General features: G+C 37.5%; 1 protein-coding gene across 4 annotated transcripts in view; it reads right to left on the bottom strand.

Moving 5' to 3' along the window:
* The window catches only part of RDX (radixin), a 92,068-nt gene extending 71,366 nt beyond the window's left edge, over positions 1 to 20,702 (bottom strand). For 2 of the 4 annotated variants that reach the window (XM_066371636.1, XM_066371632.1), the window contains exons 1-2: positions 13,418 to 13,484; positions 3,883 to 3,956 (exon numbers count right to left, since the gene is read on the bottom strand). In XM_066371636.1, the coding sequence (XP_066227733.1) occupies positions 3,883 to 3,956; positions 13,418 to 13,454 (111 nt within the window). In that variant the 5' untranslated portion in view covers positions 13,455 to 13,484. Of the gene's footprint in view, positions 1 to 3,882; positions 3,957 to 13,417; positions 13,485 to 19,260; positions 19,280 to 20,241 lie in introns of those variants that run through there. The other 2 variants (XM_066371634.1, XM_066371635.1) reach the window with 2 other exon arrangements.
* Positions 20,703 to 26,684: the final 5,982 nt, after the last annotated feature.

Below are 26,684 nucleotides of genomic sequence, written 5' to 3' on the forward strand. Positions count from 1 at the left end.
GCATCGCCCCCTGGTGGGCAGAGCATCGCCCCATGGTGGGTGTGCCGGGTGGATCCCGGTCGGGCGCATGCGGGAGTCTGTCTGACTGTCTCTCCCTGTTTCCAGCTTCAGAAAAATGAAAAAAAAAATAATTATTTATAGTTGTTCAAGTTTAGTCACTGCTCCCTCTAAATTTATCATATAATTTTTTCTCACTTAAACTAACATGTTAATTATGGCAGAGATTGCTTGTTGTTTGACCACCAAAATCTAATCAAGTTATAGTTGTACATATGGCTACTAAGCTACAGAACATCTTTTAATGTCTCTTGCTATTAGGCATGGCTACGTGACTATGCTCTCACCCACAGGCCGTGAGCAGAAGAGATATAAGCCACTTCTAGGCCTAGGCATAAATTAGTGAGAATGCTTCCTTATGCTTTTTCCTCCCTTCCTGCTGGAGTCAACCCAGACACAGCACTAACTTACCTTCAATTACAAAGACATAATAACACCCTAGGCTGGAAGTTCTCAAACTTCCTAGTACCAAGTTCTCTTTAAACTTTTCAATTGCAAAGCACCCCAAAACACTATAAGAATAAACCTATTAAATGAGAACATAAATAATATGAATACAAAATATCATTTATCAATAGCTTTAACAAAAAAGCACTTAAAGCAACTTTTAAAGCCTTTTCATTTCATCCCAATAGTAATTCTCTAACATAATCAAAGCACATTATTAAATCAACTTTATTTTACAATTAAAAAAATAGATCTATAGAATTTATCCACTGAACTAGGCTATATATCTACCAAGTACAATGCTTGGCCACCAAGATCAGTGTAAAATATGAAGATCAAATTCAACTTCTCTAAGCTTGTGTTCTGAAAAAGTAGTCTTTCTTTTTTTAGAGAGAGAGAGGGAAGAGGGAGAGGGAGAGAGAGAATGGGAAAGAGGGAGAGAGAAAAGAGAGGAGAAAGAGAAAGATAGAGGAGAGAGAAAAAGTAGAAGAAAGGAGAGAGAGGAGGAAAATAAGAAGCAACAACTCATAGTTGTTTCACTTTAGTTGTTCACTGATAGCTTCTGATATGTGCCTTGAAGAGAGGGGCTGGAGGCTCAAGCCAGCAACCTTGGGACCATCTTGATGATCCCACGCTCAAGCCAGTGATCCTACACTCAAGCTGGCAAGCCCCTGGTCAAGCCAGAAACCTCAGGGATTCAAACCAGGGATCTCAACATCTTGAGTTGATGCTCAGTCCACTGTGCCACTGCCAGTCAGGCAAAATACTAGGCTTTCTTTTTTATTTTGGGGGAGTGATGGGAGGTGTGGTTAATTAAATACTGATCTAAAAAAGTTTAAGGAAAAAAAGTACACTACCTTTAATGTCTTAAAATATTTTCTTCCAGAATTTTTATGCATAACACCACATAATTTATATCCAACCATAAATAAAATTTGAGTCCATACACTAAGGAATAAATGTTCTCCACTTAATTACACTGACAAAAGACTTTTTCAAAGCAGTTGCAAACTTTCACATTCCTCTGAGAAATATATTAGCATTCCAGTTGATCCACATCCTTATCAACACTAGGTACCATCAGTACAATTTATAGCCCTTCTAAAAAGTATAAAGTGGTATCTCACTGTAGTTCTAATTTGTGCTTTCCTGATAACTAACAATATTGAGGATCTTTTCCTGTGTTTGTTGGTTATAATATGTTCTTTTATGAAGCATTTGGTTCAGTTTTTGCCCATTTTTTAACATTTGCTTTACTGAGTTCTAAAAAATGTCATATTGCAATATTCTTTCCCATTCTGTCTTGCCTTTCTATTTTCTTATTACTGTTTTTCAAAGAGCAAAGGTTTTTAATATTGATGCAATCCAATTATTTTTAATGGTTCAAAGCTTCTGCGTTCTAGAAGAAACTTTGTCTACCCCAAGGTAACAAAAATGTTTCCTTATGTTTTCTTCTAGCAGTTTTATAATTTGGGCTTTTGCACTTATGTCTATGATCTACTTAGAGCTCAATTTTTGTGCAAATCATGAGATAAGGGTCAATGCTCATGTTTTCCTGTATGAACAATTTTGTTCCAACACTATTTATTGGAAAGAATTGAATTTCCGCATTGAATTGTGTGATACCCTTATTGAAAACATGATATTTTCATTATAATATATGTGTACAGGTACATTTTTGTTTCACCGATCCTATTAGCTATCCTTTCAATAGTACCACAGTTTCTTATTTTTATAGCTTGTGAATAAGTCTTGAAATTCAGGTGTTAAGTTTTCCAACTTTGTACTTAGTAAAATTACTTTAGCCATTTCATATGAATTTTGGTTTGGTAGTTCCATATACATTTTACAATCAGCTAGTCAATTTTAGTCACAAAAGTCTGACAGTATTTAACTGGTTAGAATTGCATTGTAACTACCAATACATTTCAAGAGAACTGACATCTTAATGTTTTCTAGATATATCTAGACAATAGATACTTTTATGTATATTTAGGTCTTTAGTTTCAAAGGAGTTTTCAGTAAAGAGATCTTGTACCATTTCTGTAAATTTATTTCTAATTATTTTATGTGTTTGATACTGTTACAAATTTTTTTTTCAAATTTTGCTGCCAGTATATAAAAAAGACAACTGATTTTAAAAAATAGAACCTAGTGTCCAAGAATCTTGAATTCAGTTATTATTTCTAGTAGCTATTGCTTCTGAGGATTTTCTACATGAACAATCATGTTATCTGCAAATAGAAAAATTTGTATCTTCCTTTATTATGACTTTTCTTTTTATTCTTCTCTCCCTCAAACAATGCACACTTTGTTACCTGCTGAGTCTTTAAAGTAATTCCAAAGTGATATGCATGCCAGGAAATTCCAATAATTATAACCAATAATTTTCTTAGAAAGATAATTGACCAAAAGAAAGTTACTGAAAAAGACACTCAGATATTATTAAAGAGCATTTATCCTAAGACAGAAGGAATAAGAGTCAAGAACTACATAATTATAAAACTAAATGAAATGAGTACATATACACCCTTAAATAAAAAATCTAAGACTATGTATCAGCATATCATCAGCATCAAAGCCAGAATTATGAGAAAATTAATAATGCATGAACCTCTCATTCCTTCTGTTTAACAGTAAGGTTTTCTTTACTGAGCACTGAATGTGTGTACCAACTTCTAATCCTCACCATATAAATCTCCATTTTATATATGAGGAAATTAAGAATTGGAAAGACTGAACTAATCTCACAAAAGGCACTCAAATTAATTAGCAGAGCCAGAACAAGAAACAGAACAGTTTGATCCCAGAACATATGAATTTTAAACTTATCTACAAAGCTACCTACACCTCTTCTTCACTGGCCCACATAATACAGCACTTTAGCCACATTAATCTAAAATAAATAACAGTAATATCAGTGCATTTTTCTTTTTCTTTCTTTCTTTTTTTTCTATTAGAGAGAGACAGACAGACATAAACAAGAAAGAAAGAGAGATGAGAAGGATCAACTCATAGTTGTGGCATCTTAGTTGTTCACTGATTGATTTTCACATGTGCCTTGACCAGGGGGCTCCAGCTGGGCCAGTGACCCCTTGCTCAAGCCAGTGACCTTGGGCTTAAGCCAGTGACCATAGGATCACGTCTGATCCCATGCTCAAGCCTGATGAACCCATGCTCAAGCAGGCAACCTTTGGGTTTTGAACCTGAGACCTTAGCATCCCAGGTCAACGTTCCATCCACTGTACCACCAGTCAGGCCTCAATGCCTTTTCCTTCCCAGCAACTCTACTATATACTACTTTGTCTTGTTCCAAAAGAAACTGAGTGCTATATTGATATATTAAGTAGCAGCAAAAGTAAAATAAACTATACTTACTGGTTTTGGCATTTTCCTTCTTTTTGTCACCTTCTTTAAAAATTCTTCACTTTTAAAAATTCTGTTGTCACCTTCTGTTAAAGAAAAAGTATAATTTATATATTAGCTTTTTCATACAATACTTTTAACATGTATAATAGAATAAAATAAAAATTTAAACATTTTTTATTTTAATTGAATTTATTCAGGTGCCATTGGTTAATAAAATTATATAGGTGTCAGGTGTATGATTCTGAAAAATTAAGACATTTCAAAATGTGAGTTTAAGGTAACATAGAACTCTCTTATTTTATTGTAATTTTCAATGTTTTCTACTATCATTTCACATTCTCTAAAAATACATATAGCTGTAATTTAAAACAGCATGCATCTCAAATAACATAAATCATATTGATCACCAACTAAAACTTTAATTAGCATCAACACACAGCCAGGAAACAAGATTGCTGAAGGCCTGAATGCTGTCTCTGACTCAGGATCACCCCGAGACCTAGCCTGAAGGATACAGAAAGCAAAGGTAAGCATAGATGGATTCAGAGTCTAAAGGAATGAATTCAAAAATACTTTTCAACCTTCTTTCTGTATTGCCAAAGACAAAAGGATATTCTGTTTAATATAAACTATAAAAGATAATTTTTTAAAGAATATTAGTTTTTATTCTTGAAAGTTTAAAAATCCAATTAGAGAAAATACATGAGTAGCTTATCCAGCTTAGGTGTATAAAATGGCCATAGTCTGCACAATAGCCTGCATGGTACATACCAGCAAGCTAGTGGCCTTCACTGAAATGCAGGTAAAACCAACGTTAAATGTTACCTTTTCTCCTCCTACAGCAACAGAAGTGAATCCTAATCCTGAAAAACCATCATGCCGTTTTAGGGTAAATGTTCTTACAAACATCTAACAAAACTGGTTTTCTCCCTGCAAATCTACCAAAAGATCAGACACTCTTAATCAATATCGACTATCCAGAAATAAATTATCATACCAATTTGAAAACCTATAGTGAAAAGTATATTTAGATAAATTATTACTTGAAGATCAGTGTATATTGGTAATATCTCTGCCAAGAAACTTCATTCATTATAGTAGTTTCAACTAAATTAATATATTAATTTTATGTTTTAAACCATAGTATCAATGGCTTTTTAAGATGCTACAATTACTAAAACTGAAAACTCTCCAAACTGAAATAAAATTGAAGTACTGAAGTAAGTTCATTTCCCTAAATTTTACTCAATCACATACCAATAAACCTCTCTACAGAGGGAACTTCCTCCGTAGGTATTTTTTATCGAATATAGTGGGCTATGAAATTCAGTTGGAAGTATAAACTCATTTTCTTAACTCTATTTCCTTAACTCTTAGCTGGGAAATGATAAATATTCCTTTCCTATAATCACCTACATTCATGAACCTAAATGTTCTATCTTCTAGTTCTACACCAGGGTCGGGAACCTATGGCTCGCGAGCCAGATGTGGCTCTTTTGATAGCTTCATCTGACTCGCAGACAAATCTTTAATAAAAAAAATAAATAACGTTAAAAATATAAAACATTCTCATGTATTATAATCCATTCATTTCCTACTGCTCATGTTCATGGTTGCAGTGGCTGGAGCCAATCACAGCTGTCCTCCTGGACAACACCAGATTTTTATTGGATAATGAGTAACGTACACGGGTTGTTGTATGGCTCTCATGGAATTCATTTTAAAATATGTGGCGTTTATGGCTCTCTCAGCCAAAAAGGTTCCCGACTCCTGTTCTACACCCTCTTCATCCCACTACCAATGTCTTAGTTCAGATCCTTATCATCTCTGATCTTAAAACAGCTTCCAAATGGACCTGCTTTTTACATCATTTATAAGCTAGTAACTTCCAAATCTGTACATGTCTCCAGAGCATGCTTAGCTAACCTGGTTGCGCAACATCTAAAGATCATCTCAAACATAAAGTGGTCAAAGAACACTTAAATCCCTAACCTATCGCTGAATCTGTTTTTCTGTAAAAGTCTTGGTGATATATTTCCAGAAAGTTATTCATTGTATTCCCTCATAATTTTTCTATATCTCTACTACATCTGCAGGTATAACCCTCTTTTCATTCCCTTTTGTCTTCCTTTTTGTTTAATTTGGCAGAAGTTGCTTAGTTTATTGGCTTAAAGGCCAGCTTTCAGTTTTGATTTTGCTAATATTTTTTTCTTTGTTAATTTCTGTCCTTTTCCTCATTATTTTTCTTCTCATTAGTTGGCTTCACTCTGTGGCTTATTTTCCAATCCCTAAAATTGAAAGGTAACTATGTAATTTCAATCTTTTTTTTAATACTTGCATTAATTAAGGTCATAAACTAAACATGTCCTAGTAAGGCGGCTCCAAATATAGTGATCTTCTTATTTTGCCAGTGAGAATATTTTAAAATAATTTTTATCTGAATATGTAAAATAATCAAATATGTATTTATTAGTATGCTTAAATATTAAAACACATAATCTGTAAAATACTGATCCAGAATATTGTTTGCTTTATCTCATATTTCATGAACATTTTCTTCACACTCCTGAGACATGAATGTATCCAAACTTTTTTTAATCACAGTAAATTTTCCAGATACATAAACACTTTCGAATCAGCAAATTGCACTCTCACTAAATTTTTTATCCCAAGGTACAACTGCCCATTTATATAAAACACTAGGACTTTTTTTCCTATTTGTAACACTGGGGTATCTTTTGATACCGACAGTGTAGCCAGAGTGTATTTTTTTAAGTGATTTTTTAAACACCAGATCTGTGCTAGATTTCTTTGCCTCTTATCAGATGAGCTCTGAGCTTTCCAAACTCACACATACTAAAAGGCACTTCAGGTCACACTCAAGAGAAAGAGAACATGAGAACTGCAATGAGAGAGTTCCTAAGAATGTAAATATAAATATCCTTTCCTGGGGAATATTTTTTGAGAAAATATCTTACCTTCTATTTGAAACCATAGTATTTTTTTTTTTTTTTTTGTATTTTTGTTAAGTTAGAAACGGGGAGGCAGTCAGACAGACTCCCACATGCACCCGACCGGGATCCACCCGGCATGCCCACCAGGGGGCGATGCTCTGCCCCTCTGGGCCATCGCTCTGTTGCAGCCAGAGCCACTTTAGCGCCCGAGGCAGAGGCCACAGAGCCATCCCCAGCGCCGGGGCCATCTTTGCTCCAATGGAGCCTTGGCTGCAGGAGGGGAAGAGAGAGACAGAGAGGAAGGAGAGGGGGAGGGCTGGAGAAGCAGATGGGCGCCTCTCCTGTGTGCCCTGGCCGGGAATCGATCCCGGGACTCCTGCACGCCAGGCCGACGCTCTACCACTGAGCCAACTGGCCAGGGCCTAAACCATAGTATTTTTCTATGCCATTTTAGTGGTGTCTCACAAGGTTTTTACGTACTTTTAAATTGTTTAGCTCTAACCCTGGTCGGTTGGCTCAGTGGTAGAGCGTCGGCCTGGCGTGCAGGAGTCCCGGGATCGATTCCCGGCCAGGGCACACAGGAGAGGCGCCCATCTGCTTCTCCAGCCCTCCCCCTCTCCTTCCTCTCTGTCTCTCTCTTCCCCTCCTGCAGCCAAGGCTCCATTGGAGCAAAGATGGCCCCGGCGCTGGGGATGGCTCTGTGGCCTCTGCCTCGGGCGCTAGAGTGGCTCTGGCTGCAACAGAGCGATGGCTCAGAGGGGCAGAGCATCGCCCCCTGGTGGGCAGAGCTTCGCCCCCTGGTGGGCGTGCCGGGTAGATCCCAGTCGGGCGCACGTGGGAGTCTGTCTGTCTCTCCCCGTTCTCAGCTTCAGAAAAATACAAAAAAAAAAAAAATTGTTTAGCTCTAAGTATTTAACTTTCCAATTATGATTTCTAATCACTAAGAACCGTTTTTGAAGTTTTCAAATGAAATGGTTAGAGGTCTGAGAGCAGAATGCTATCTTTTTTTATGTATTTCTAAATTTACTACACTATAGTGAAGGAATTCATTTAGCTTTCCTTTATGTTTAGTACTTGGTCAGTTAAGTTTCTTTTTTGACTGTTCCAGATATAATTAAAAATATATTTTATGCATTTGATAGACTAGATCAAGTTAGACCAAGTATTTAACATTGTGTAGTCTCTCTACTATTGTTCATTTTAGTCTACTTCAACAATTTGGGGAAAAAAGGTGTTAAATTTTCTCAAGTATGATTGTGGATATTAATTTCTTTTTTTAAGTTGACATTTTTTTCTCACATGAAAATTGATCAGGCAAGCCAAGGGTTTTGAACTGGTAACATTCTAGATCAGCATTCTAGGTCTATTCTTTAACCCCTGTGCCACCACAGGACAGGCATTAAGTTGACATTTTTAAATTTATATAATTTATACTATGTTATTAGGTGAACACAGGGTTATAACTGTTACATCTTTACAGTGATTATGTCCTTTTCAATTAAGTAATTTAATTGCACATAGAATTCTACATGGACAGTTACTGCCTCAGCATTTGGAAGACATTCTGGGATCTGTTACTGCTGATGAGAAGTCAGCTGTCAATCTAACTCATTCCTCTGAGGTAATATGCCTTTCTTCTCAGCTTTTCTTTAAGAATTTGGGGGAGATGGGGGAATTCTTTAGATTTGCTTTCATTTATCTTGTTCAGAATTTGGTAAATTTCCTTATTCTGAAGACTCATGATTTTCATAAATTTTGGAAAATTATTAGCCATTGTTTCTTTCCCATTTTCCCTTTTCATTCAGCAATCCTTACAGACTTACTGAATACCGTATTCTCTAACCATGCTTACTTTTCCCTATTTTCCAACTCTTTATATCTCTGTTCAACATTCCCCCAATCACTAATTCTCTCCCATTGTTTTTACTGTCCATGGGTTTAAAATTCCAGTGATTATATACTTTTATTTCAAGTATTTAACATTCCTTTTGGTTTGTAAAAAAAATGTTTATCAGCCTGATCAGTGGTGGTATGGTGGGTAGAGCATCAACCTGGGATGCTAAGGTACCCGGTTCAAAACGCCGATGTTGCTGGCTTGAGCACGGGATGAACATGATCTCAAGGTCACTTGCCTGACCAAGGGGTCATTGGCTCAGCTTGAGCCCCTCCCACCTCCATCAAGGATGTACAAAAAGCAATCTACTAAAGTGAAGCAACGAGTTGATGAATCTTTTTAAAAAATTTTTTTAAATGAGGGGACAGTGAGACAGACTCTCACATGCACCTCAACCAGGATCCACCTAACAACCCCCATCTAATGCCAATGCTCCAATCAACCAAGCTATTGTTAGCACCTGAGGCCAACCAACTGGGACCAAACCAAGCTATCCTCAGCAACCAGGGTGACCCTCGAGCCAATCGAGCCACTGGCTACTAGAGGGGGAAAGGAAGAGAAGAGAGAGAGGAGGGGGTAAGGGAGAGCAAGGAGAGAGAAGCAGCAGATGGTTGCTTCTCTTGTATGCCCTGAATGGGAATGGAACTGGGACATCTACACATCTGCCGGCCGACCCCATCTGGCCAGGGCCAAGTTGATGCTTCTTACTTTTCTCCCTTCCTGCCTCTCTCTAAAAATCAATTTTTAGCCTGACCAGGTGTTGGCGCAGTGGATAGAGTGTCAGACTGGGATGCAGAGGACCCAGGTTCGAGACCCCGAGGTCGCCAGCTTGAGCGTGGCCTCATCTGGTTTGAGCAAAAAGCCCACCAGCTTGAACCCAGGGTCACTGGCTCCAGCAAGGGGTTACTCGGTCTGCTGAAGGCCCGCAGTCAAGGCACATATGAGAAAGCAATCAATGAACAACTAAGGTGTTGCAACGCGCAACAAAAAACTAATGATTGATGCTTCTCATCTCTCTCTGTTCCTGTCTGTCTGTCCCTGTCTATCCTTCTCTCTGACTCACTGTCTCTGTAAAAAATTAAAAAAAATAAAAATAATTAAAAATAAATAAAAATCAATTTTAAAAATAAAATTTAAGTTTATTAATAATGCTATACTATTTTATAATTTTTTTGAATCCTCCCTTTATCCTTATGTTTATATTTCATGTCACTATATTATTTCACTATTTTCAATTCATTATAGCTAATTTCTTTACAGAGTTTGTAATTTTGAACAGAAAGTTCATGTCCTTTACCAGTGTAAGAGTCCTACAAACCCTGAATGTGTACACATCCCTACAAAGATATTAAAGATTTGTTCCTTCCAGAGTACAAGAAATTTTAATTGTCTTAGGCAAATTTTTATTCCCTGATTTAGCATTCCATTATCATATTAGACCCCATGGCAACACCCTAAAGAAGTTAGCAGACTTAAGAGTCATGTACTGATCATATGCAATCTCTAATCAGTAAGGAAATAAGGATAGGAAGTATTAATTATATGCTAGCATATAAACAAAGTTAAAGCACTCAAATTATAGAAAAAGCATTTATCAAACCAAGGACCAGATAGGCAGGTACATAAATATCAAGTATGCAGGTTTGTAGAATCTCTGTAGCTATGTATTACTCAAATACTAGACCGAAATGAAGGTAGGGCGTTTTTTTTTTCCTTAAAAAATCATTTATCCCTGTTTTCAATATTAGAGTTACTTCAAGTTATATGCTATAAAAATGACCTTTCGGCCCTGGCCAGTTGGCTCAGTGGTAGAGCGTTGGCCTGGCGTGCAGGAGTCCTGGGTTCGATTCCTGGCAAGGGCACACACAGGAGAAGCGCCCATCTGCTTCTCCACCCCTCCCCCTCTCCTTCCTCTCTGTCTCTCTCTTCCCCTCCCGCATCCAAGGCTCCATTGGAGCAAAGTTTCCCCGGGCACTGAGGATGGCTCTATGGCCTCTGCCTCAGGCGCTAGGATGGATGGCTCTGGTTACAACAGAGCAACGAACGCCCCAGATGGGCAGAGCATCGCCTCCTGGTGGGCATGCTGGGTGGATCCCGGTCGGGCGCATGCAGTAGTCTGTCTGACTGCCTCCCCGTTTCCAACTTCAGAAAAATCCAAAAAAAAAAAAAAGACCTTTCAAGTAAAACAATCCATTATTAAAGTTTTAGTTTTAAAACGAGGCCTGTGCCGACCTAAAAGAATATCATACATACATCAGTACACATAAAACCAGGTATTACACAAGCTAATTAAGTTTTTTAACTCTCCAACAAGCCTAACTGATCTCAACAGAGTGGGAAGTACAGGACCTACCCAAAGCCTTCACAAATACAGAGATGGTTAACTTCTAAAAGGAGCTTCTAAAACTGTATATTTTAACCAGTATTCTTTCTTAAAGTTCAAATTAGTCATCACCCTGTTTTATTTGTTATAAATTATCTGAGAATAATACAACTCTACATCCTTATTTACCAGTTGAACATAAAAGTAATTACTTAACAATGCTTCGTATTTATAAAATAACTCCTAGTTGTATATTCTTATATATTATTTAATTTTCTACTAACAAAAATTAGGAGACAAATAAGAAAGGCTGTATTATAGATACCTTATAGTTAAAGAAACAGCTGCATAAAAGTGACTTGTTCTAAATCACTTGGGTAATAAATAACCAAATGGTCTTCGGACACCTAGAGTCCAAAGCTCCACCATATATCACCTGTTTTCCTTTTTATATTAAAAAATAATAATAATAAAGAGGGAAATAATTTAATTTGTGAATATTTACCCAAAGAAAAAACAAATGTATAAAGATTCTAGTTATTGTGTTATTTATAAATATATATATAAGATTGACGTTAGTTAAGTGAATACTGAGAGGTTAGTTAAGAGGTTAGATACATCTGTAGGCTCTTCTGGATCACAACACAGCCAATCAAAATATTACTGAAAAATATTAAATGACATGGCAAATTATTTACAAACTACTAAGTACAAAGGCAGGTTATAAAACCATAAATACAGTATCATCAATTCCTTCTAAAAGGTATAAAAAGACCGAGAATGATCAAACTCCAAAGTACTGAATCTCTGCAGAATTAGAATTTATCTATAAATTTCTAAATTAAAAATGTAGAGCAGTAAGAAAAATAAATTCCTTAGAATGAAAGAACAAAATTTAAGTAAATAAAGTTGGACTTATAACTTCACAATAACATTTAATAAAATCTAAGTAGGTTAATCTTTTATCAAAAAGAAACAAAATAATTCTAGTTTTAGAGGAAAAACATGATTTAGGAAGATATATAGGTTATGAGCAAAACAGACTAATATATTTTATTTAAAATCCCTACATAGGTAGAATAAAGTAAACATCAAAATAAAGTAATAGAATAGAAAAATATTCAACAGCCATAACAAAAGTTACTATGAAAGTAAAAAGTAATTAAATATATAAAGTAATTAAATATATAATAATACCACTCAGACTTCACTTAGTAAAAATGGTTAAATGAGAACTCTTCACCAACAAACCATATGTAAAAGAAAAAAGTAAAACTAAAAATCAAAATGACTCTAAAGCAGTGGTCCCCAACCTTTTTTGGGCCACAGACCGGTTTAATGTCAGAAAATATTTTCACGGACCGGCCTTTAGGGTGGGACGGATAAATGTATCAAGTGACCGAGACAAGCGTCAAGAGTGAGTCTTAGACAGATGTAACAGAGGGAATCTGGTCATTTTTTAAAAATAAAACATCATTCAGACTTAAATGTAAATAAAACGGAAATAATGTAAGTTATTTATTCTTTCTCTGCAGACCAATACCAAATGGACCACAGATGGGTATAGGTCCGCAGCCTGGGGGTTGGGGACCACTGCTTTAAAGTATTATTGATTATATATTCATTCAATTAGCAAAATAATTATTAATTATGCATACCAGAACTGATCAGTCTGTGTTGGTAAGCAAGTAGGTAAAATACTGCTGGTAGCAATGTAAATTGACTCCACATTTCAGAAAGTAAGCTGTCAGAACAAAAGCTACAAAGTGTATCTGAACAGGAGTCAGCTTCTGGACAATACCCCAAAGAAATAAATAACTACAAAAGAAAGTAATCTGTACCAAAATATTCTCAGCAGCACTCATTATAACAGCTAGTGATTAAAAACGCAATTAATGCTGAAACTATGTGACATGATGAACTAGTTTCTTGGAGCTGTATTATGACAAACTGTCAATAAAGTGAAAAGACAGACTATGTACCAGGCATTATAACTAGGTAAAAATGCAGGCATCCTTACAAATTATATTTGGATATACACAACTGAGCACTTAATTCTAATCAAAGTATTTTCTGTTGTTTCTAATTTTAAAAATCAAATGAGAATTTGTTTCACTAAATTGTTTATATATTATTCAATTATATAATATGATATAGATAAGAATTCTGCCTTAAACTTTTTAGGATAAGACTATGTATAAATGTAATTAAAACCTAAGTTTTTAACCAATTAAGTGATTACTGAAAAATATTTATACAATATTATTTAACCTCAATTGAAAATTTCTAGTCCTTCTGATTGTATTAATGTATTTCTTCTGAAACTGCCATCTGCTAGTAGCAGAACAAATGTCACAGGAAAAGTCATTATACCTAGATACACGTCCAGTTCCACCTCTAACTGATTCATCTTGAATACTGTCAGTGCCCTCCTTTCTTCCCTCTCTAAAAGAATGGTAATATACACTGTAATCACCTAAACCACTGTAAAATCAAAGATAAATAATAAAAATCAACTCTTCTTCCTTCTGCCCTCATAATACCTAATATCCGAGAAAAAAATAGGCCCTCCTCCTCACTCTTTCTAAATTTCTCAAGGTGGTCTGACCCTTCCTCTTCCATACTGACTCCCCATAAGCAGTGAAATCATATCATGGCAGCAAAACCAACAATTAAGAAGTGCTGCCAGCATACATATTCCCTATTTCCAGAAACACTGAATGTGTCACATTTTAGAAACAAAACATTCATAGAAACAAAACATTCATATAAAACATTCTCTTCTTTGTCCTTTAAATGTAAGGGGGATTCTGAAACAGCCTCCTCTCTAGTCACACAATGGAAGAACAGCCTCATGCATAACACCTTGAGCTCTGGTAAATCAGCAGCACAACAGATTCTTCCCACCTGTCAGGTGGGAAAACAGGTGTTAAGTCTAGTCCATACTGGGCCTACACTAAAGCTTCAATAATTTATATCAAGCTGCCTAATTTTACTCTTAAGATATTCTTTTCCCTAAGCCTAACTGTAATTTTTTTCTGTCTTTTTCCCAAGCCTAACTGAAAATTTCTTTGTGTGTTGAGACACAAAGTAATCTCTGATTTTGGTCTCTCTGCAAACCAAAAAATTACAAAAGAATTCCTCTGCCAGTTTACTGATTGGGAAGCAGTGTAACAAAGAGAAGTATAAACTGAATTAATAAGGTAACTCTGGCATTCAAATCAACACAATAACAGTATCAATAATAATAGTTCTTAACCCCCCACACTGGCCCCTGTTGGTGAAACTTATGAACCCCTTCTTAGAAAAGTATTTTTGATAATCTTTTTTTTTTTTTTTTTTTTTTTGTATTTTTCTGAAGCTGGAAACGGGGAGAGACAGTCAGACAGACTCCCTCATGCGCCCGACCGGGATCCACCCGGCACGCCCACCAGGGCGATGCTCTGCCCCTGGGGGGGGGGGGTCGCTCTGCCGCGACCAGAGCCACTCTAGCGCCTGGGGCAGAGGCCAAGGAGCCATCCCCAGCGCCCAGGCCATCTTTGCTCCAATGGAGCCTTGGCTTCAGGAGGAGAAGAGAGAGACAGAGAGGAAGGAGGGAGGGGGTGGAGAAGCAAATGGGCGCTTCTCCTATGTACCCTGGCCGGGAATCGAACCCGGGTCCCCCGCACACCAGGCCGACGCTCTACCGCTGAGCCAACCGGCCAGGGCCAGAAAAGTATTTTTAAAATCATAAAATAAATACATAAAATAACACCAAAAACAATCACAATGAAATACAATTATCAAAATATAAAAAGCACATTATTTATAATAATATATATGCTTTTTATTAATCTTTAAACAATATCTACTCGTGGGTCTAATACTTAAACTTCTAAGTAATAATGAGTATAAATTTCACTTTAACACAATCTGCAACAGTAATGGATTAAGAAAAATCTGTAATTTCTATTGGAAATAGTCTCTGCTTCTGCTGCCCACACTTACAATGAAAAAAATATATGTAATAATGTAACTTTTTTTCCCTATCCAAGCTCACAGATCCATAGGCTTAAAACCTCTAATCTATACAGAACTATTTATTTATTGTTTAGCTCAGTGCTAATACTGTATTTAATAGCGATAATTCACTTTTATCTATATAACACCATGTGACTCCTCAAGTGAAACAAAAAGAACACGAACTTTTAGCTCCATTTTGCAAATAGAAAAATAGACTAAAAGCAAAAACAGAGTAGTGAATGGAGGGAATACTTGGAGAATGCTCACTCTTCAGCCATATTATCTAATTTTTATAATTTCCCTTCCTCCCCCTGCCCAAGATAAGTATCATAATCCCTCATTCTAATAAGGACATTCAAATTCAGATAAATGACTTGCCCAAAGTCTAGTTAACAAACTTGGAGGTCCTTCTAAATCCTAGTTCTAGGCTCTTTGGGCTATCTTATTCTGCCTTTTATTCAGATATCATTCTAGACAAGTTCATCCCAAACAATTGCTAGAGCTTTCTTCTCTGGTTTGCATGTCAAAAGACTACCTCTAAGGATACTGGAAGTACACATTAATATTGGTATAATCACCTCCATAAATGGATTTCCTGTAAGGATGATATGCAGTTCTAAATAAGATATTAAGTACGTTCTTATGCAGCAAACTGATTATTTTCCCAAGTGTATTTTCAAGGGAAAGAAACAGTCAACACTTTTTAGCAGAATATACATGTTTTGAAAATGCAATGTCTAGAATTTATACACTGCTCACAAAAATTAGGGGATATTTCAAAATGACTATGGAACGATAAAATATCCCCTAATTTTTGTGAGCAGTATAAAACAGTACAGATATTTTTAAAAAGCTTTACATTGAATTTACACTTTCTTCTAAAAGAATTTTATAAATTTACAAGAAATCCCATATCTGTATTCCCAAGGTGGGTAGAAAAACAAATAAGACATTACCATTTGTAATGATAATTTTAAATGCTAAAAGGTAAGAAAGCTAAATCCAGTCCAATTTCTTCATTTTATATTTATGGAAACATAAAAAATTCATATAATAAATGTTTAAAATAGAAAAACAAAGATAGGTTAAAATCTAATGCAATGAATATTAACTCCAGTTTATACAGGCACGAGAACGTAACACACTTTATGATGTACAATATGGCACAACTATATTTCCATTAGAGTCTGACCTTCTCAGTATCTTATACATCAAAAGTCCAGAGTATCTGGCATATAATTATAAATATCTTAATGTAAAAAAGATATCTTAAAGCAGCGATTGGCAAACTTTTTCTGTAAAGGACTGGAGAAATAAACTTAATTTTTGTGGATCTTACAGTCTCTTTGCAATTCCTCTGTTGTTGTGGCATGAAAGTAGACATAAATAACATGTAAACAAATAAGTTATGATGTATTCAAATAAAACTTTATTTACAAAAACAGGCAGTAGGCTGGATCTGGCTCATGGGCCTCAGTTTGTCAACCCCTGCCTTAAAGTATTTTGGAAGGAAATCAATGTTTTTCATTCCATAATTTAAATAAATATGGTACCCATGTTAGGATTAGGTGTGACAAATCTTGGATCTGATTTTGGATGGGGGTAAGAAAAAAATCTATACATGGTATATGAATGAAGAAAATAATCCAATGGAAATACCAGTTAGAAGAACAGGCAATTCCATTACCACACCAGTGACTGGTTAGGTATAGAATGTGCCCCAATTGTTGGCCAATGAAACCAAGATATCTGCTATATATTTCCTAACTTTGAATGAATTCCTCTATTCCAGGAAGCTGAATTAGAGTTAAAATAGAATAAATAAAGCACTTAATCACATGAACAATAATCTTTTTCCAAATAGTTCTTGGTATTAAGATACAAATTATACGCACATTTCACTACCCAAAACCATAAACCCTTTTTCAAAAGACTCCATTTTCCACTGGCATTAACATACCATATACTGAGAAAAAAACAAAAAGTGACTTCACCCGTAATCATTAGTGAAGAAATTTTGCACATATACATAAGCATCCTTAAGAATTATTATAGGACAGAGACTTCAACCTTTTTCATCTCACGGCACACACAAAGGAACTACAAAAATTCTGCAGCACACTGAAAAATATACTTTTTGCCAATCTGACAAAAGTAAGTATAATTTTGATTCATTCACATCGAATGGCTTTTGCTATGTTGGCTGTTGTCATTTTTTTTTATTTGACAATCTAAGGGAAAAGAAGTCAGTGCCCTGACTAAATAGGAGTTGCATGTTTTAAATATTCTTGCGGCACACCAGTTGAAAATCATTATTCCACTGTGTTATTTCATTCAAACGATGAAAATCTGAGAAATATTAATTAATGTTTAACAAAGTAATAAACACCCTTTTACTGTGTTACAAAATAACCTTATTTTTATAGACTTTAAAGTAAAAAATAAGATAAACTATATGTTTACCCTTCCATAAGTACTGGCATTTTCTATATACAAGGAATTGCTAATAGCAATTACCTATGAGAAACAGGTCTGGGAAAGAGGTTAAGAGACTCTGGGGACTGAGGAGAACTTTTACTTCTCCCTTAATACCTTTTGAGGTCTTTAAACTTTCTCCTAAAATATTATTACTTTTTCAGTCTTTAAAAATGGCTTAAATATATGTTCAATAAAATTAATATTGAGAAATACACCAGGAACTAAAATGAATAGAAAAGGCAGGAGTTCTCTGAAAGAAGCTAGAAAGTGAGGACCTCTCTCCAGGGGCAGACCAGTTACTTCTACCACGGTTAAGAGGTGAACATATACTGGCTGCAGAAGTTCAGGGAAGTTCCCCAAACAAACAGCATTTAGCTCTCAGTAACACCATGAGGCTTAAAATAACCTTGTAAGGGTGGAGTCTACAGCAACTCAATCCAGTTCCACTGATCCACTACCCAAAGAGTAGTAACAGGGTAGGTAAGAAGTGCCCTCTAGCTCTTGGTCTGCAGGAGGTAGGTCCAAGCCATCCAAGAAAGGGTGTGTTCCTTGACTTACCAAATTCAAAGCAGTAGCATAAAATTCTATTAGCTAGCTATACCTTATCAAATACGCTCCATCAGCATAGCTCAGTCTTCACAATCTTAATAGAACACATTTTTATAGGCTTTTAGTCTTTGGAAAATAGACTAAAACTTGCCATTTTTAAACGATGTAAGTTAAAATGCAATAAATTAAAAATGAACGAAAAACAAGGCTCTCACATTCATCCAACATTTCAACCTCTATAAAGATTGAAAATTGCAATTAAGATGAAATTTATAGACTTTCAACAGCCTGCAAAAGATGAAAATGAATCTTAAACCCAATTCTGTTCTTAGGATTGGTGAAGCAGAAAACAAGAAACAACTCCTGCTCTCCCTCCCTCCCTGAGACTCCCGAGAGTTAGCAAGAGAGAGAAAGAATAGTAAAAGCTGTCATTTCTTAACACCACAAGAAAAATAATAATGAATTTCCAATTAAGTAATAACAATGTCTAAAACAAAGGACAGATGCAACAGCCTCCCCCCCGCACCCCCCCCCCGCACAGAAATTAATTACATGTATTCTACAAATACTTCTAAACTTCTCCTCCATGCTCTGTCATAAATGGAGATACAGAAGTAAACAAAACAAGGTATAATTCACAAGGGCAAGAATTTAACATTTTGATATGCCATAACCACATTTTGTCTCATGTCAATTCTGTAAAGAATTACAATGTATATCTATTCATTCTTTACTAATAATGTATTTACTAATAATGTATTACCGTTTATTAAATTCCATCCTATATAAAAGTCATTAAACAAAGCTAGTGCAATCCTTTTTACAATATACTATTAACTTCAAAATGAATGTTCTAAATTTTGTCATATTTGAGGTAAATTATTTTTACTGTCTCTGAAAGCTAAAGTACACTGGTGAAAGCAATGGAATTCTGAAAATAAAAATATTTCAAGTCTGAGTACTAATCTCTCTTCTCAAATCTAATAATGCTGTTTTGGCAAATGGATTAAGCCATTATTTATCCAGCAAAGTGAATGAGGCAATTGTTCATTCAGAAATCTGTTTAGAAGTATAAAAGTATTTAGTGTTATTGTTCTAACAAATGTTCCATAAACACTGGATTGTAATGTCTATGTCCAAGTACTCGTTTATCAAATACACCCATACTATTTTAGGATTACACATACACATCATGCCAGCCTTGGTGCCACAGTTTTCGTTAAAATGTCTTCTTGAAAATCTCAACTCGATTTCAAAATACATCTTTGAGGAAGGTGCCTTCACATTTCCAACCTCATTAATAACCACTCCTTAAGAAAACAAACAAACATTGGAAGTGGTTAAAGAACCATGACATCGGTGGAGTGAGGTGTTCTTTTTAAACTGAAATACTGTAGTGCCCCCTCCTTTCACAGCCCGAAAAATAACTTTAGAACCATTTAAAGGAAGAGGGGGACCGTAATGTACTTAACTTGTCTACTGGGGTCTGAGATACTAAATCGGGCTGCCTCCGGGACCAAAAAAGTTCTAAGGCTCGGACGCGGCGGTCAGTGGGGGCAGCGGCCGCAGCGGCGGCAGCAGGTAGGGCGAGGCTGCGCGCAGCACTGCCCTCCGCCCGCCGGCGCCCAGGAGCCGCTCTGCGCCCCGAACCCCGTAGTGCAGCATCCCCTTTGCCACCAGGGCGGAACGCACGCTCTCTAGTAATCCAACACCCTTACTTTCAAACTGGAGACCGGGTAAGAAGTTCTACCGAATTCCTTCCCTACACTGCAAATTGTATTTCACCTCCGCTTAACACCCGTATTTCCAAGCTGCCCTGCAGAAACGCGCCAGGCCGAGCCGGGGCCGCGCCAGGCAGCGGGAGTCCGACCGTCCCCGGAGCACAGCGGGGCTCCAGGGCCGACGCCGAAGCGGACCCCCGTCCGTCGGGAGGAGAATCGCGCGGCCGCACGTTCGGGCCGCAGCCCGGTCAAAACTCGGGCCGGGCCTCGCGGCTCCCGCCAGCCCGGGTGCGGCCTGCCGGCCGGCCGGGCCATTAGGGCGGCGGAGCCGCGGCCCGCGAACAGCAGCGAGCGAGGCCCTCGCTGCGCGGGCCCCGCAACTTCTCGCCACCTCCGCGTCTCGGAGGAGCGGGGAGCGGGTGGGGGAAGGGAGCGCCGGCGGCTTACCCCACAGCGAGCGGGTCCTCCCGCCCGGAGTGCGGCGGCGGCGCTGAGCGGGGCAGGGCGTCGCGGCTGCGGCAGTCGGGGAGCGCCAGAGGTGGGAGCGTTGGGCCGCCGGAGAAAAGAGGCGCCGCGGCCACCGCAGACAGCTCCGCAATATGGCCGCCCAGCGGCTCCTCGGGGGGAAAGGCGGGGCTGCCCGCGCCCCTCGCCTCCCCCTGCCGGCCGCCTGGCCGCCCTCCGCGGCCAGAACGCAGCGCTGCCGCCGCCGCAGCGAGGCGCGGCGCCCGCCCTGCCCCCCGGGCGCCCAGCTGCCCGCTTCGCGGGGCGTCCACGGCGTTCCCGGTCCCGGGCGGGGTTGCGGGCTGCGCCCGGGGGAAGAAGGGGCGAGCGCGGAGAAAGGCTCACTCCTTCCAGGGACCGGGCTTCAGGGAGCCGGCTGCTGGGGGAAGCGGAGCTGCCCAACGCGAAGGCCGAAGTGCGCCCGCCGCCTCCCCTGAGCAGAAACTTGAAACTCCCACTGGTGGCAAAAAACTCGCCGAGGGCGTCTCCATCGCCCCTGAGGAGGAATTCTTCCCGCAGGGAATCCAGAACAAAATCGAGGGTGTTACTTAGCTGTTCAGCTTTAAAATCCCGGATTGGGAGAGAGAAATGGGCCTATTTCAGGGGGATTCAGTTTTGCCACAAAGAACGTTTAAATTATTTTGGCAGGTTTTACCCAACTAGAAAAACGTGCTTTTCAGGAGTATTTAAACTCCACCAAAACCTCGATGGGCATGGCCCCAAACGGGAATGCAGATTTTTATTCAGGCAAGAATATTTGATAATTTGTTTTATCACCACCGACGTTCTTTGGCAGTTGGAAGGAATAGATCAAAAAGTTCGAAGTGGGACTGCTAAAGAGCAGCCAAACCTAAATTATATTAAATTTAGACAAATACGTTTGGTCATAGCCTACTCACTCTAGTTAGTGGCTAACAAGATAGGTTTGTGGTCAGGGTTGTGTCATCTGCCATGCTCCCTCTCCTCTCTGTTTTCTGCTGGGTTGCCAAGAGCAACACTTGCTAATAAGTAAACAATCAGCAAGTGCACAAAATTAGATTAGCCTAAACTTGGCCCAGTTTGTGATACTTCATATAGTTTACCGTTTCTGAACAAACTTTAGATTCAAATAAAACACCAGAAACATACTTAACTTTTACAAAACAATAATTCATCCCCTCCTTCCTTAACATTTGCCTTTCCTTAGTCAGTAGCTTTTCCTGGAACTCTTTCTCCAGATCACTTTGACTATGCTTACTCTTCAGTGAGTTTCCACCATTGCCCTTGGAGACCTCTCTGGCCAATCAGAAGTCCCAAGAGTTCAACTCAAAGGGCTTTGGATTGCCAGTTCCTCAGGGATGGAAATCAGGTGCGTGCTTGTCTGTTTTTACTAAAAGATTGCCCCTTGACCCTCTCCCTGGGGTGCAAAAATTATCCACATCATGTTGCATGCGTAATAGTCAAAGTTAAATGTAAATTCCTAGGTGGTACACTATTTAAAAGTACATAACATACTTTTGCAATGGAAAATTAATGATTCATTGTTGTTTGACATATGCCAGGCACTGGTGTGGAATGCTTTTATATAACTATTTCTTTTAATAATTAAAACAGCCCTGTGTTTGGTGGGGGGGAGACAATGAATAAAGAGAGCCTCAAACTAATAAGTAATTTGCTCAATGTAACACAGCTGGAAAGGGGCAAGGCTATGACCAAACTAGTTGTACTTAATTCTAAGCCTTGATTTTGTTCCATATTATGCAGCAGCAAACAGACCAGAAATCGTAGCATTTCAGTTGGCTAGCATGTTAGTAAATGTTTAAATAAAGGATAATAGTCAAGGCTGATGAGATAAAAAGGATGCTTGCAGACATTGTAAGTACGAGGATAAACTGAAACAACCTGTTTAAAAAGGAGTTTGGCACTGTGATTCAACCTATATAAATGTTCATGGAACCTGTCATCCCATATCTGGGAGTCTCCCTGAATGAAAAATCTGAAACAGAGAAAAAACTTTATTCATAAACTCTCCAACAAGGTATTATTTTTAAGATGCAAAAATAAAAACGTAAGTCTACTCCATAGTATTTTAGGTTCAATTTTAAATGTTTATGCAATGTATATGACACCATGGCAAGTGTTTTTTGGGTTGTTTGTTGGGGGTTTTTTGTAGTACTAAGTGGAAAAAAACAAGTTAAACTACCCACGAAGTATGATCACATCTATGTTTTTCTTTAAAAAAAGAGAAAAATCTATGAGGTGTTAGAAAATAAGAAAGATTGAAACCAGGGTTGTCTCTGGGTAGTGTTTCTATGGGCATTTCCACCTTTATTCTGTTCTTCAGTATGTTCTGCTACTTTTGCTGTGTAAAATAAATCAATTTATTTAACTTGACTACAGTATGGGTTGACAGTTACATAAAAATAGCAAAGCTGTGGCAGGGTAGTAAGAAGCTATGAAAATTTCTTGGCAAGTGAAATGGGGAAACTGAGATAAAAAGCTGATTCAAACTAGCCTCATCCAGCACCCTGACTCATGTGCCTCCTTCTCCCTTGCACAGCCACTCTGATCAGAATCGATCTTAGAACCGAAGAAGGCTCATATCTGTTGCCCAAAGAAACAGAGTTTTGGTCAACCAGAGATAACATCTAGGGCTCAGTTGTATTTCAGCTCTAGGCCCAGAAAGGCAACAAAATAGAGGAAACAGTGCCATGCCTAACATCAAGACCAGATGCAGTGACCAATGACCCCCTACCCTAGCACTGACCAGTCATTGGAGACCACAACCCTGACCCTATAAGCTCATTTTGATGTGTCAGTATATTAAAGGACACACCCAGACAGTGCAGTGTATAGAGGATGTATTATGGAACAGTAGACTTGAAATGTATGTCATTCCATTAACCAATGTCACCCTGATAAATTCAAAATAAAAAAGGATACACCTGAAAAGGTGATGAATATTCTACTGAGACCCTCTCCTGAGACCTCCCTGATAATTCCTGCCTTTAGAAAACAGATTTAAAAAACCCTTAAGACAAAGGACCCAGTGCATGCTCTCTCTCTAGAGCAAGCCCACGCCTTTTTTCTTCAGGTATGTATCTTTGCTTTCTTTCTCCTAAACTTTAAGAGTCCCCACGAGAGATGCAGCCAGGGGAGCAGCAGGTAGTGGCAGCTTGTCCTGGGCTAACCCCCTGAACCTGTCTCCAAGGGCCCTTCTTTTGCCACTGTGACTTGTTTCCTGAGTCCAGGCGGCCCAACTGGCTCACTTCTTCTGCCTCTGTGACTTTCTTTCAAAATGTCCAAGGCAGCTCTCTAAGCAGCCAGCGCAAATCTTCAAGTGTACTTTTGCTTTGCATGCTAAATAAACTTCCTCTGTGCTAGAGTTCTTGGCTCTGAATTCTTTCTTTGTCAAACTCAAGGACTGAGAGCTGACATCACCAGCAACAAAGACACTATTTCCAAAGTGTGAGGCTCTTCTGTGAAGAATTGTGGTGAACTGAGTTGACAGGATTTTATAGTCAGGGGTCAGGTTTACTGTTGGTTGTAAATGTAATCTACACAAACCATTGTTTTATCTTGTCCCTTACATCAAATATATGAGAGACTTAATTAAAAATTTTCTTTCACAGTTTAATTCCAACATTCCAGATTTCAAGGGGACAGTATCACATATATTTGCTGAAACATTTTTAGGTGGAAAAATCTGATATTATCAGTAGTTATAAAGAAAATTTTTCACATGTAGCACATAATATACATAAAAAGAAGGCCAAAAACCAATCTATTAGTACCTATTACTAAGTATTTTATGCTGCAGTCCTACTCTACTCCACCATAATCTATTGGCTAATTCTGAATTCTGTAATAGTTACAAAACCTTTGTCTCACTAACACCTATAAAAGTACTTCTTGAAATGAAGAAAATTCATTTTTGCAAGTATTGTTTATAAATGGAAGTTTTCCAATCTAGAACAAACATTTGAGTTCCAAACCCTGCGCTAGTTAGAGTAAAACTCTGGCCCTCTAGATTCAGTAATGAGAAAAGCAAACAAACCACTGTGCAATATGAGCTACAATAAAGATAGGCACATAGTGTCAAGGGAGACAGACAAGAAGGCAATTAACTCTGCCTAGGGAAGAGAAAGCCACAGAGGAAGGGAGGGAGAGTCAAAGGACCAAACTGGGGGAAGGCAATTAGCTTTGGATACTGTGTAGCAAGATGGGGTTGATGTTTAGAAACAAAGACATTTAAACCAGAAGTTTCAGAAAGGTAAATTAAGATCATTTGGGGAAGTTCAGAGTTCACCCCTCACCCTTGAGGAAAATCCATAAGAGTTGTTCAAAAGAAGAATAATGTGATTTGATTTATGTTAGTAAGTAACTGGCTGTCATGTGGATTGCTTGGGGAAAAGTGTGTGACAGTGAGTGGATAAGGAGGGACATCTTATGTAGATTTTTGCTATAAAGGCCTAGGAAAGAGGATGAGGAACAGAATTTGGGAAGCTGTGAGGATGAAGAAGAGGAAATAGAATCTTTTAAAAGATATGAGGAGTGAGAGAAAGGGTGATGTTAAAATGATTTCAGGGTTTCCAGTGAGTACCATTATGCTAAATGGGGAGTATTAAAGAAGTAGAACTGAGAGATCAAGATAATTAGGCAGGTTAGGAAGATGCAGACTTTTATGTCTATAGACAATCAGGAAACAAATGTATATTCAGTAGCCGGAAATAAATGCACTGTTAGAACAATGGCAAATGAGACATCTAATAAGTACTTGTCAAATAAATGAACATACAGAGAAAACATGATAAAATAAGCCTTTCATTTCCAACTATTTTTTGAAAAATATAGTTTTGTTCAAGCCAGTGATTTTACTACAGTTTTAGACATTAAGTTAATCTGAAGCATAGTAATAAACTTAAATTTTCCATCAAAAATTTTTATTTACCATTTTATAAATTCCATAACCATGAAAAATCACAACTGTTGAATATTTTTAAAACCTTTGCATAGAAAGAAATGCAAAAATTAATTTTTATTATAAATTGTATTTCATACTATTCACACTAGCGTGCGTATTTAAGTACATAAGCACAATTTGTTTGCTAATATCATAACCCTCAGGAAAAAATAGACAAGGTAAATAAAAGTATCTTATCATCTACTTTGTATGCCTAGTAAGCCATGCAAATTTAATTGCTGATATAAGCTATAAAATTTCAGTACAGTCAATAGAAGTTTGATGGCTAATGTACTTAAACTAAGAGTCAAGAAACCACAGACCTTTTCTACCTTTATTCTCTCCCTATCTAAGATCAAATTACATAAGTACATAATTCATAATGTGTTCACAGATATGAGCATTTCAGTCTTCAACACAGACAAGGTACAAGTTTTAACACAATCCTCTCCGCTTACATAATAAAGCCAATTTAGTTTGTGATAACGGCAATAAAATTTCAGAGGTAGGTCACAAACAGAATAAAAAGAGTCTAAATGAGAGGTTCTATCCCTTTTGCTTTCGTCTTAAATTCTACAAACAAGCTGCTAGGTGACCTTGAAAGATCCAATGGACTAGTCTGTAACTTACTTGCGTTAAAAGGAGAATCTAGAATCTATGTAAACACAATAAATAAAAAAAAACTGATCAACAAATTAACTTGTTTCCCATGTTTAAGTGCAAAGTACAAACATTTATATATCATTCTAACTTGGGCTCTGCTGTACCCCTCTAACTTGGAGTCTATTTTTTACCACACAAGAGTTCAGTCTTACCACAATTAAGAGCTTCTGGCAAAAAAAAAAAGGAGAATGTTACACCTATTGTGCCTTTCCTGGAGATTGTTTTCAGACATGTAGGTTTTCAGGATTAAAAGAGAATTTCAAAGAGCATTGAATTCCCTCTCCAACATTATGGTGAAATGGCCATCCCATCAAGAGTAGCTTTCAGCCACAGTGTGAAAGCTCTAGGAAAAAAAAATTTTTTTTAACGAACTCTCAGTTTTCTCATATTAAATAAGGGAGCTGGATTAGACAGACCATCTGTAAGTTTGCTTCAAGCTCTAAAATTCGTCAACTCTGATTACATGTAAAATACGCTTGTGTAACATATGCGTTAAACGTTTATATCCAGAATTGCTTACCATGATATTTTATAATTTTGACCCAAATATTCATTAGTTTGTGACTCAATGACATTCAAAAATACAGATATGTAAATATATAAAATAATCAAACTCATCCTGAACTTTAGCACTGATCAAACAAGTTTTATTTTCATTTAGTTGAATCTATAAAACAGTGTTATTTACAATATAAAAGAAGGGTGGCCAGCACTTTGCAAAATGTCAAGTGTATGAGATTTAAATTTAACTGTGGTGATTTTAAAACATATCCATGAATTA

This window comes from Saccopteryx leptura, chromosome 1 (assembly GCF_036850995.1).
Source record: "Saccopteryx leptura isolate mSacLep1 chromosome 1, mSacLep1_pri_phased_curated, whole genome shotgun sequence".
In the NCBI taxonomy this organism is placed as follows: Eukaryota; Metazoa; Chordata; class Mammalia; order Chiroptera; family Emballonuridae; genus Saccopteryx; species Saccopteryx leptura.